Genomic DNA, 12,968 nt, shown 5'->3' on the forward strand with positions numbered 1-12,968 from the left:
ACGAGAAACACGCAAGAGTTACCACGCGGCCATGTTGGGTGAGGACCACGCGAAACACGCAAGAGTTAACCCAGCGGCCATGTTGGGTGAGGGCCACGAGAAACGCAAGAGTTAACCCGGCGGCCATGTTGTGTGAGGACCACGCGAAACACGCAAGAGTTAACCCGACGGCCATGTTGGGTGAGGACCACGCGAAACACGCAAGAGTTAACCCAGCGGCCATGTTGGGTGAGGGCCACGCGAATACGTAAAGGTTGGGGATCCTCTACTTACGAATGGGTTCGGTTCCGGGGGGGGGCGGTCCCCGTGTTCGTAAGTCGATTTGTTCGTATAATACTCTATGAGGGGAAGAAGCTCCTATATTTTACCGTTTTCGAATGAATCAGATTTTAACATCATAAAATGCATATTTTTTTCGTTCAAAAACGCTTGAATACGAATTATCTCAAAAACAATAAAATATAGAATGGTTCTCGCTTTAATTGTATTTGCTGTTTAACGCTCTATCAAATAAAAAATACAATCTGATATTTTGCACGGTTTCTGAATGACATGCACAAACATGTTCATGGGGCACTTAAAATTGAGATTTAGGGGCCTTAAAATGAAAAAATCTCGGATTTTCAAAAATGGCCTGTTGTGTTCTAAAAGCGACATATGCACAAAATGTCAGCTTTCTACCTTGTCGGAAAGTACCCAAGAGGTTTTTGAGACATGCATATATTAATTAAGATTTTCTTTATTTATATAGATGACGTGTGTACATTATGTTGATCTGGAAAATGCAGAGAATATGCAGAATATGCCGATATGCTTCTGAAAAAAAGCATTTTAGCTCAATGCGCCTTACCTGGTAAAATACAAACAAAATTTAAGATGAATACATTCTATTTGAGAACATGCAAGGTACATCATATTGAAAGTCATGAAAAGTGGATTTGGGCAGGACATGCCCCCTAGATAGGATGGTAGCAGCCAGTGGTCGAGATTCACGACGGATCGAGAGGATGACCCCCGTGGAGATGAAGCGATGAGCTCAGTTTCTTGTGTGGGAGTGAAATGGATTGTGGCATCGGCCAGGACCATGATAGATGGCGATGACGTTGGGATGCCTTCATTCAGCATTTGATAGAACATGGCTGCTGTTGATGATTATGATGAGATACGTTCTTGGCTTGTGTGTCTCGGGCTATCAGTCACGGGCTTAGAGCTTAAAGGGAGGAAAAGGTAATTTAAAATGCATTGTCAAGCACGTTGGTCTGTTACATAATACACCTGCTGTGATGGAGACATATGCAAATGTAAGAGCTGGTGTTTATGAACAGTTGTGCATGGAGCAAATTTCAGTCACATGTCTTTAAAAAAATTGGGATGGCATAGTGTGATGATTCGCACACGGGGCTATGAACCCGGTGACTTGAGGTCAATTCCAGAGCTGACATCCCTGGCGAGTAGAGTTTCCACAACACCATTTTCACGATACGGTACAATCTGAGAACGTTACCCATTGCACCAACGCTCCCGTTCCATAACGTACTGTGAAACCTCATAATAAATTAGCAGCACTCGCACACAGCAACGGCAGTCATGCTTTGTATTTATTTGCATTGCTTCACATGATACATCTCTTAATAGCTGTTCTCGTGACCTGCGAGGATGTATAGATTCCCAGGGCCCGCTGGTTCGCTCACGTCTCTGCTTTCCAACACCACTAACCTGCACACACACATATATGATGAACCCCTGTTTTTAGCGAGCACCCACACACACGGCGAGTGGCCTAACAATTATCTTAGCCCCGCTTATTGATCATAGGCCCCACATACTCCTCCGACAATCCTGCCCACAACTCAATAGCCCCTACCCTTTTTCTGTATCGCGAGTCCAGTAATTGACACGTTTCACCTCCGATTAGCACGTTGGGCTACGTGCGGTGTGAAAGAAGTTCAGCATACTGTACATGCATATGGGAGGAAAGCGGAGTACCTGGATAAATTCGATGCAAACAGGGGGAAGCACTCAAAGCTCCGCACAGATGGATTATTGATAAATTCACTTGCTGTATTTTAAGCTGCTGGTCACTTTGAGACGCATCATGCTGGTGAGTCCTCCAGTTTTTACTCCAATATGAGACAAATACACAACATTGAGCAGCCTACAGTCATCACGACCAGCAGGCGGAAATGGTATATAATCAAGAGAGAATGTGAGCTGCTTGATTCAATTCCTGAACAAGGCCCCAGTAGGTGGAGCGTAACGCCGTAACATCGTTAAGAATAACACACGGTCCCGTGATCTCCTGCCAGCAGCGTACCTTCAATACTTAACCTGGCCCTAAAGTGCATAGAGCCTGGCACGAACGCCGTGGTGACATCACCGCTACTTAGTGGCGAATGGCAGTTGTGTTGTTGTTGGTGAGACCAACCTTTCCGTTCCGAGTACCCGGAATATCCGGCTCCTGTCCGTGATTTCCTGGGTAACCTGGAAGATAAGAATCGTCGGGTCAAACCATCAGTGTTGCAAATGAGACTAACCCTGTCTCTTGAGGTCTAACCTGGTTAAAATAAATACTAGAAACTTGAATGTGACGAAAAATATAAGTAGCTTAACTAGTAAGCATAGAACGATGCATGCATTGTTTGATTACAACTGATATTTTACGCTTACAACACGTCAAATTGTGCAACTAGAATTAGTTATAATGTATGCATATTGTACGCAAATTATATGATGAACGACGAACTAACATCACAGACAAAGGCTTGAATAAATTTTCACGGATAGTCATCCACTACACTCCGGCTAAGATTAGAAACACAGCCGCCAATAGCGCTGGGCTGCGCAGTGGCGAATCCAAGGAGGGAGCAATGGGAGCAATCCCACCCCCAGCCCTTAAAACCCCAACAATTAGTATTTTATTGGTAATTAATTAACAGAGATAATACATTGAGCGTTTTTTTAAATTTCTCACAAATGTAGGACCCATATTTCAAAAGCTTTATATTTCAAGACCGGCCCCCACCGCCACCCCCCCCCCCCCCCTGTTTGAGAGTTTCTAGAACTGCCCATGGGGCTGGGTACCTCTCCGGTGGAGATGCTTCTGCCCTGCATGCCGTGCCTCCAGAAGGCCAGGACACTGTCCTGCAGGGACACTGCACGCAAAACAATGCACGGGCATCCCGATACGTACACCGTAGCCAGTCGTAACTGAGTGGCTGAGCTAAATTCGAATAATGTTCCAGGAGCGAACAGAAGGATGACATGTTGTGTTCACGGTGGATCGGGATCAAAATGACGACATAAGGACACGAATAACAGCAGGATGGAGTGGCTTCTGGAAAGCAGGGCACATTTCCCGCTATGGTTAAATGGCTCAGAGACAAGGATAACGATAAAAGAATATGGAACAAAAGCTGAAAAATACGCAAAGAAGAAAAGAGAGAAGCGTGCTTTGAATTCCACCGAGAAAAAGAAAAATACAGGGATCAGGGAACAATAAAATTCGAGACATCTTATTGACCGTTAAGGAAAGTGAGTGGGCTTGGGCGGGCCGCATCAATGCGAGGGATGGCGGTCAATGGACGAGACTGGTGATGGAATGGCAACCAAAGCTCACCAATGGACTCAACGTTGAAGTCGAATTCCATCTCGGGGGTCAGACCCCTGCGGGGCCTGTGCAGACGTCCCTGCAGGTTGATCAACTTCGCACTGCCTGCACACAAAGACAAAGATCCCCCGTGTAGCCTTTAACAGACTGCTGAGGCAAGTGCTGTTAGCGAACAGCTATAAAGATTGGCACGGCACACGAGGGCTCCCCAGTGCCGATGTTTACCAGGTGCTGTACTCATTTAACGATAAGACGACCTACAGGAGGCGAAGAACTGGTTGAAATATTTCCCACCGATATTGGTCATGAGCGGGAATCGGTAAACGTGAGCGGGGAATCTATAACTGCAAAGTGTAACATAGAATCACGATTAGGATTTTTCTCGTATTATTGTCAGCCTACACGATAAGCCCACGTAGTAGGCTTGTAGCCTACATAGTACTATGTATGTAGCCTACAAAGGCTTACAATATGCCTGCCAGTGGCATTGCTATCGGGTGTGCAGGGTGTGCAACTGCACCGGCGGCCCACAGACCAGAGGGGCCCAGGTCCTGGGATAACAAGATGGCAGAAATTAGTCAAGGGGCCTCATTCCTTTCCTCAAAGACAAATATCCCCCGTATATCCCTAACAGACTGTAGGGGCAAGTGCTGTTAGCGAGCAGCTATGAAGGCCGGAACGGTACATGAGGGGGTGGGTGGCCAGCACCACGCCCGACCGCCTTTGTCTCCCCAATGGCGATGTTTACACATCGCACCAGGTGCTCATTTCAGGCTGAGTCAACCTAGGGAAGGCCCAGGACCGGTTCAGATAATCGTCACTGGTGTTGGCCATGAGCGGGAATTTAACTCGGTCGCCTGGTTCGTAGCGCAGCGCGCTAACCACGACACTACCGCTCATTTCCTCACGCTATGCCACTGCCGTAACGCTGGCACTGACAACCACGCTCATGATGGCATCAACATTGATATTGATTCATAATGGATGGTTTGGGTCGGAGCGTGTAAATAAAACGTGTGTCATAAACTCACCTCCACCGCGACACAGCTAATTAATAAAGTTGTCACGTGAACAAAAGTGCCAATTTATTACTGCTTCAGCAATCCAAAACATTAAAATTGGTATGATGTTTCACTGATAATTACAACCAGCATCATCAGGCAGTATCCAGAATTGTGAAAATTTCCCCCATGATATTACGTCTGCATTGCTCGCGCAATTCCGTGGAATCACCCAGGACGCGGCTGTGCACGACAGCGCTCCGAGGTACGACCCGGGAACACGTCCGAGAGGGACAAGCGATTGGAGTCTGGGGCTCACCGCCAGCACAGACGAGCAGTCGGTCCCTCCCGAGCTGCGCAAGAATGAGGCCTTCATCCTCCTCCACAGCTCCTCCTCCGCCCCCTCCGCCCTCATCGCTCCCATGCCACTCGGCCGCCAGATCCGTCAATCCTACAGGCGGTCCACACGGGCCCCATGCACACAGCCATGGTTAGGGTGAGGGTCAGCTGTGGCAATTTTTACCAGTGGTGTAACCAGCTTAACAGCATAGCACACATGCGGCATAGAACACACATGTACAGCGTGAAACACGCAAAGATCCCACCATATAGCCTTGTAAGCTGTTGTTGCTGAGCTTAGATGGGGGGTGAGGGGAGGAATTTCGTATTCATGCCATTGCTATCCTGCAAAGCTACCATTAAGGTGCTATGTCTCACAGACAAGTGTAGTCTGCGAGTCGGGGGTGATGTTGTTATCTTGTTTTGCCCAATAAAGTAATTTGTCAAAATATTACATTTTTTGCACCGTGACAACAGCACAAATGCTATACTCTCTTTCGAGTGACGTCACGGGGTCTCTAACGTCCGCCATGAGGCAGACGGCGCATGCTGTTTTCGGCTCATACAGCGTCAGCATTAACCAGGGAGGCTCGCTGCGCTCAAACCGCGAACCCCTGCAACGAGCGGGCGAACGCCCTGCCACTCGGCCACGTGACTGCCCGCTCCTCGCAGCAGGGCCCACGGCGCTGACCGCCCTGCGTCACTGCTGACCGTCGTCACCGTTGAACGATGAGGTCTCGCGGGCGCGCAAAACCCTCATGTGGCACGGGTGGCACGAGTGGGGGGAGGGGGCAGCGCAGCGGCGGCAGCGGACGCGGCACCTGCGGGGCTGGAGCCGAGGTCGAGGGAGCGCAGCAGGAAGGGGCGGCCCGAGGAAGGGGCCTCTCCGCGCACCACCCCGACGCACGCGGCCGGGAAGTCGCTGTCGGGGCTGACGAGCGGCTCGAACACGCGCAGCGGGCTCGGCAGGGGCACCTCCACCTGCTGCAGCGGCCCGGGGGGCAGTCAGGGCAGGGGCGGGAGGGGTAGTTTGACTACACGTGGCCGTGTGAATATAACTCACGCGTAACAGACTGTTGGGGCAAGTGCTGGTAGCGAGTACCTATGAAGGTTGCCTTTGTCTCCCCAGTGCTGATATTTATGTACCGTACGAGGTACTCATTTTAAGGCTGAGTTAATGCCTGATTGTTGGTGACAAGTGGAAATCGAACTCGGGTTGCCGTGTTCGTAGCGCAGCGCACTTACCACTACACTACTAATCGACAGTGCTGGAACTGTTTTTGCGTATGATCCTGGGAAACGCCCCCCTCCCACACCCAGACCCCCCCCCCAACCTTGATGAGCAGGAACTTGTGGAGCGGGTCGTACCACTGCAGCACACGCACCCCTCCGGAGTGCGCCACGCACAGGAAGCGGCTTTCCGTGTGCACATTCTCCACTGGGTGACGACGCGGACATGGGGGGGGGGGCGAAACAAAAACAAAGATCCCCCGTATAGCCTTTAACAGACTGTTGGGGCAAGTGCTGTTAGCGAGCACCTATGAAGAACACAGGGCAAGACACACACGCAGACACTCAGTCACTAAATCCGGCAAGTGATCAAGGAATTGATTCAGACAAATTCAGCAATATCAATCAAGAAATATATATTTTTGTTTCCATCAAGTAAAACATTTAATAAATCAATGCTATTGATGGAACTATTAATCAATGAAAATTAATCAACGTCATAAATTGAACACCTCGTTTGAAATGACACAATAATGAAAGCCCTGCTATGGGACTAGCTGAGCGCCCATTGAGACCTGGGAAAATACACGGATGGAATAAATACATCCGTTGAACAATTCACCAAATAAATGCACTGTGTGTCCAGTTAAGTGGAACAAGAGGGTGCTGTTTTGGATGAAACAAGAGTTCTGGGTCTTGTGAGCTCTCTCACCGACTCGACACCGCAGGCAGCCCTTGGTATTGGGGACCTTGGTTGAGAGATTGAACTTCCTGCAGGCCACACGAACGCACACACACACACAGGTGACTTAGGAAGCTGCCAGACAAAAAAATATGCCGTCTCACGGGTGGAGCAGCGGTGCCATGGTTAGTGCACTGCGGGATAAACCTGGCAAACTAAGATCGATTCCCGGTCATGGCTGAAATCTGTGGCGAGTTAAATCTGAATAGATCCGAGGCTTCAATATCACCAACCAGCGCTGACCAGCAGAGCCGTCCCTAGGGTTCGGCGATTCAGGACGACTGCCCCAGGCCCCGCGCTTTGGGGGGGCCCCGCGGTTTGACGTCACGGTGTCAGTTGTAACACTTCCGATTTAGTTTGAAGGAGTCGTGGGGCCCACACAGTGGGATTTTCTCCGGCGCCTTGCAGCCCCCCTATGGACGGCCCTGCTGACCAGTGTGGTGAAGTCAAACAACCCACAAAATCGTCACTGTGTGGAGATACCGCCGTCATCCAGCAGTGGATTGGCAAAGGGGCTGTGAATTATTATTTTTAAAAGCATAGCTTGCCAGCATGTGAGACCTACGTTTGTTGTGCTGTGCTGGTCATAATAGGCGCTCACTAACATGACAGCTTGTGCATGTGAGAGTGTGTGTATGAGCGTGAGCTGTTGCCACAGTGGGGAGCACAGGCGGTGTACCTGCCCATCATCTCAGTCAGTCCATAACACCTGGGTCTGTTCTGTCATATGCCGGAAAGCATTTAACACTTCGCATGAATTCCTCAAAGTGCACAGCAGCCTGGCACCGTCACTTATTTGCCGAACGGCGGCTGTTGTGTGCATATGAGCTGCGGTAAACGTAAAGGTGCAAACGCCTCTCCTCTGCACACACACAGGCAGGTGCACGTGTAAAAGGTGAGCCGGGGTACCTGGGCAGGAGCCCCAGGTGAGCCGAGATGTGTGCCGTCACCCGCCTGTCCCTGCGAGCGCGAGCGAACAGCCCTGGCAGGCAGTGCGAGTACAGCTGTGCCGATTTACCTGCGGGCGAACACCGGGAGGGGACAGGTGAGTGGACCGATGGGTGCGTATTGGCACGGGTTTTGACCATTGCCTGTGTATCGATAGTTCAATGTTAATGTGCCATTTTATTGATCTGGTCTGGGACTGTATGGTTGTTTTTCGTGGCCTTGCCCAATCCTGCTGATGCATTTTCTATTTTGCACTCCTATCATTTTTCGTATTGTTTTCTGTTGTAACTTGCAAAACCGCCCATTTGGACAGGTGTGAAAAAGAGCTTCATAGCTCATCGGATTCCTCCTGCAGTCTAAATAACGATTCTAATTCTGATAGGAAAAAAACATTAAAATCACACAGGGGGGATAGACAACATTTAATTATTTGCAAACCAGGGCCCATTCCAGCACCCATTGCTACACCACTGCTGGCCCCAGCGTACGCGAAGCGGTGAGAACGGCAGGATAATGGGGAGTGGTAGCACACTGCGCTACAAAACCCGGCGGCCCAAGTTCGATACCCACTCGTCAACATCGGTGATGAATATCTGAACCGGTGTGGGCCTCCCCTGGGTCGACTCAACGGTCTGTTAAGGCTTTTCGGGGGATCTTTCTCTTTGTGGCGGGACAGTCATGGCGACGCACGCACCGGACACGGACACAAGGACGTCGCTGCACACGTAAAGCCACGTGGATCGCCGCCCATGCAGCTGCGCTCGACACAAAGGGGCGGGGAGGAATATATCGCCAAGGATTAGTTTCCGCGCCTAGCACACCACATCCAGTATAACCTCTTGCTATGGCTCTGGCTTCGAGCCACGTGCCACCAACCTCGAATATACACGTGTCTGACCCGGAATATTTTCGGTGAGAAATGTAGCGTCCCCGGGTGGCACTGCGGTGAAAAATACCACTGCCACCAATTGGAATTGTAGGTTTCAGTGACCATTCAACCAATCCACCTCCCCCTCTACCATTCACTTCAAAGTTACAGTTTGACATTTTTCACCAGTACAGTATTTACCAGAGGTGGGACAAAGTCATTGTTATGCAAGTCCAAGTCGAGTCGCAAGTCATCAAATTCATGACTCGAGTCTGACTCGAGTCCAAGTCACATGACTCGAGTCCACATCTCATAGGTGGGACAAAGTCATTGTTATGCAAGTCCAAGTCGAGTCGCAAGTCATCAAATTCATGACTCGAGTCTGACTCGAGTCCAAGTCACATGACTCGAGTCCACACCTCTGGTATTTACGGTCTAATTTGTACCATTTCACTTTTTGTCCCTTTTTAAAATAAATGTTTAACAATGATCTATTTTTGCTAAAGTATTCCAAAGTATTCCAATTCTTTCTAGATTTGATGTTTTCGTGACTGCAAGGATCCATACTCTTTGGTTCATTCCAATTAGTATTTTTTTTTACTTGTATTATTTTTTACCTACGTGACTTTACCGATATAACCAAAGAGTATATTCCAATCCTGATTGTGCTATTGGCATCAGGTCACGAGACAAAAACGTGTTAAAGCCGTGTTTAATATTCTGGACTCTCACAGAGCCGTCACACGTGTAATAGAAAACAGCCCACGGAAGGTGATGTCAAAGAACTGTTTCTGAGGTGCCGTCACACGTGATCATGTATGTGTGTACAGTATTGCGTGTGTGAGTATATGAGGAGCGTTCGTGTAGTGGTTTATCTCGCTGCTCTACAAACTTGGCATCCCAAGTTCAATTCTCGCTCGCAATTAATAAAAGTGGCAAATATTTCAACTTGTTCTGGGCCTCCCCTAGATGGACTCAGCCTCAAATGAGTTAAGCTATTCGGGGATCTTTGTCTTGTGTGATTGTATACGTGTGCACCTAGCCTGCCACAAGTGCCATGGCGACGTCACCGCCACCTAGTGGTGAATGTTGTTATATACGTGTTTATGCATCAAATATACTGTGTCTATCTATTGAGTTTATGTCAATGAGTATGCAAGTCAGTTTAACACATAGGCTTTCGCGACCAATATCATCCATAATAGAGGTGTTTTGGGGTTAGATCGCGTAAATATATAAATGTGTCGTTAAACCCGCCACCACCCGACACAGCCAATTAGTAAGGTTTGTCACGTAAACAGAACATGCCAATTCGTTACTAGTACAGCACACCGGTGTGTTGGAGAGCAAAGCCACAACATTTACAATCGTAAATGATCGTTTACGTGACAAACCTAACTAATTGGCTGTGTCGGTTGGTGGCGGGTTTAACGACACATTTATATATTTACGCGATCTAACCCAAAATAACCAGTATTATGGGAGTATGCAAGTGTGTGTGAAAAGTGGTTACCCTCTCCAGAGTAGCCTCGTGCAGCTCGTTGAGGTTGAGCGTGTAGATTCCCTCTTCACATGCCAGGAGCACGTGCTGGTCTATACAAAGACAAAGATTCCCCGTATAGCCTTTACCACGCTGTCTGGGGCAAGTGCTGTTAGCGGGCACCCATGAAGGCCGGCACGGCACACGACGGCGTGGGTGGCCGACACCACGCCCGGCCGTCTTCGTCTCCCCAGTGCTGATGTTTACACACCGCACCAGGTACCCATTTGAGGCTGAGTCGAACTAGGGGAGGCCCAAGGACCGGTTGAAATATTTGCCATTGTTATTTGTCCTGAGTGGGATTTGAACTTGGGATGCCAGGTTCATAGTACACGTACACACTAACGTAAAAATCTTCCATACAGCCTTTAACACTGCTGTTAGGGCACCAATTGACGTGCCAGTGTGGGGAGAGAGGGGTGGACCATTAAACCCTTCACCTCCCTCACTTACCATCCCTACGATTTTGGAGCAACGTCACAATCCGAGATCACGGTTCTCCGATTGCCGGGGTAAGCGCTCTCTCTCGATGATATAATTTAGTCTCGTCTGTACCGACTGTCTTGTTCATCGTGTACCACGCACCATTTATCCTGTCTGCCCGCGGTTGAGATGAGATTAACATATGGCGCTGTGAGTTTCCGAGACATTTAAGTATGTATGTATGTATTTTAAACTTGTTTCGCACCGTACGTAGCCAGCCGTGCTAATCAGAGGTGCGGGGGAAGGACAACACGCAATTCCTTAGCCTCACAACGCAGACAACACATCCCCTTCCCCCGATCTCTCGCTCGATGAGATTATGTAAACGTATCTTTATGCAACCTAATGGTTCTACGTCCCCCCCAACCCCACCACCCCCCACGCCGGGAGTGCATGGTCTCAGCAGCATTGATTCAATACAAGCAAACTCCCGACCGGTTTCGATACGCGGTTACCATGTCCCATCAGCAGCACACTCAGACTCAATGCTGACGAAATGCCAGGAGTGTAATCCTCACATTGGCATTGGCGGACAGTAATATCCAATGTGAGGACAACTTCCGTTTGTCCCCACTAGAGGTCGGTGGAGGCATCCAAAGCCAAGTATCAGCAGAGAATTAGCGCAACAGCGTGCGGGTGGGAAGTCAGAGTCTGCTGTTTCGTTACATTCCGAGCATGTGGTTGTATGTGCAATAACCGGGTGAATATGGCGTTATAACAGAACCGATAGATTCCTTTTGTAAAGAACAACGTCTCGCAAAGCGGGGTGGTGTTGGTGGGGGGGGGGGTGTCGGGGGGAGCGGCCGTGCCAATGTGAAGATAACGCCCTGGCAGTTTCAGCAGCAATGCTTCGAGCAAGCCCGAGCTCTTGCTGCTGATGAGGCGCAGCAAGAGTGTGTCGAAACCGGTCCGGAGTTTGCTCGCATTGAACCAACGCTTGCCGACCTCTCGTGTCGCGGTGCACCCACGAGGTCGCATGGTGCACGGTCAGCGGGCAGCGGTTGAACACCTTGGAGAAGCACGCGCCCATCTGCGACGGCACGCGCGCAACAATCGTGAAGATGTACGCACCCGGTACCCTACATCCTGTATACTTCTCGCCATGGCTATGGCTATATTATTATGATAGTGTGCTGTTTTTGAGTTGTACGCCTTTTGGCGCGTCATCTGGTCCAACACCAATGGAGACTAGGCTCTAAGAAAAGCTGTCTCGGGTGTGGACCAATCAACTTCAAGGACAGTGTATATCATTATCAGAGTTGTTTCTTTTTGTTTGCATTTTGACTGCTTGTGTTGTGGTTATTGCAAACATGATGTCTTGTATAAAGGTGTCCGTTTTTGTACCAGTTGAAAGGGTAAAAACCTATTACTATATTTTGCCACTGGTAAAGGAGGTCTCATAGTGTAAATCGTGAACATGTACGCACCCGGTACACCACATCCCGTATACTTCTCGCCATGGCTGTGGCTATATTATCATGCACGTACGTTGTTGGACTTCTTTCGCACCGAACGTAGCCAACCGTGCCCATCGGAGGTGCGGGGGAAGGGCAACAAACTAACCCGCAAAAAGGCAAGGTAGCTATCGAGTGTGCAGGCAATGCAGCTGAAATTGGAACCCACTGGCCGAAGGGGGTCCAGGCTCCGGGCTAGAAAGGAGGAGGGCCCCATTCTACCCCTTGCACCCAGGGCCCATGCTGCTCGCCACAGCATGGCACGGTGCGGTCAACGATGGTGAGGTATTGGTGAAGGGAGCAATTGACTCTCCCCCCCCCCCCACCCTTCGTACCCTGAATATTGGTATTTTACTCATATTTTAGCAAAGATAATACTTTTTTTATATTATTAATGAAGAGCCCTTTTTAAAAAATATATTGAAATGTTGTGGCTGCCCCTCCTTGGGATGTTTCTCGATGCGCCTCCCGTGGTGACGTCAGAGATCAAATGCGCTTCTGTGGTCTGTCTGGAACGCTCTTCCTTCCCCTATTAGGAAGCCACTGGAGCTCTGCACTTTTTAATCATCTAGATTGACAAACGTATTTCTTTACAACTGCTTTTCGTGGTGAGATTGTTGGCTACGTACGGTGTGAAAGAAGTCCAACGCACTGTAAATACATGCAGGTCGCAGAACTCACGTGGACAGCAGGGGTGGGAGGAAGCCCATTGCTGAGCACTTTCTGAAATCCAAGAGAGAAGGACGGGCGTGAGTT

At 49.3% G+C, this 12,968-nt stretch overlaps 1 protein-coding gene across 1 annotated transcript in view; it reads right to left on the minus strand.

The window, feature by feature from the left end:
• Window positions 1-786: 786 nt before the first annotated feature.
• The window catches only part of LOC144943996 (mitogen-activated protein kinase kinase kinase kinase 5-like), a 35,527-nt gene continuing 23,345 nt past the window's right edge, over window positions 787-12,968 (minus strand). Inside the window, exons 17-29 of the mRNA XM_078871944.1 lie at window positions 12,894-12,935; window positions 11,704-11,788; window positions 10,249-10,328; window positions 8,562-8,622; window positions 7,829-7,937; window positions 6,890-6,948; window positions 6,282-6,385; window positions 5,769-5,931; window positions 4,928-5,059; window positions 3,617-3,712; window positions 3,082-3,152; window positions 2,426-2,481; window positions 787-1,716 (exon numbers count right to left, since the gene is read on the minus strand). Of these exons, the coding sequence (XP_078728070.1) occupies window positions 1,629-1,716; window positions 2,426-2,481; window positions 3,082-3,152; window positions 3,617-3,712; window positions 4,928-5,059; window positions 5,769-5,931; window positions 6,282-6,385; window positions 6,890-6,948; window positions 7,829-7,937; window positions 8,562-8,622; window positions 10,249-10,328; window positions 11,704-11,788; window positions 12,894-12,935 (1,146 nt within the window). The 3' untranslated portion in view covers window positions 787-1,628. The remainder of the gene's footprint in view (window positions 1,717-2,425; window positions 2,482-3,081; window positions 3,153-3,616; window positions 3,713-4,927; window positions 5,060-5,768; window positions 5,932-6,281; window positions 6,386-6,889; window positions 6,949-7,828; window positions 7,938-8,561; window positions 8,623-10,248; window positions 10,329-11,703; window positions 11,789-12,893; window positions 12,936-12,968) is intronic.

Source organism: Lampetra fluviatilis, chromosome 33 (assembly GCF_964198595.1).
Source record: "Lampetra fluviatilis chromosome 33, kcLamFluv1.1, whole genome shotgun sequence".
NCBI lineage: Eukaryota > Metazoa > Chordata > Hyperoartia > Petromyzontiformes > Petromyzontidae > Lampetra > Lampetra fluviatilis.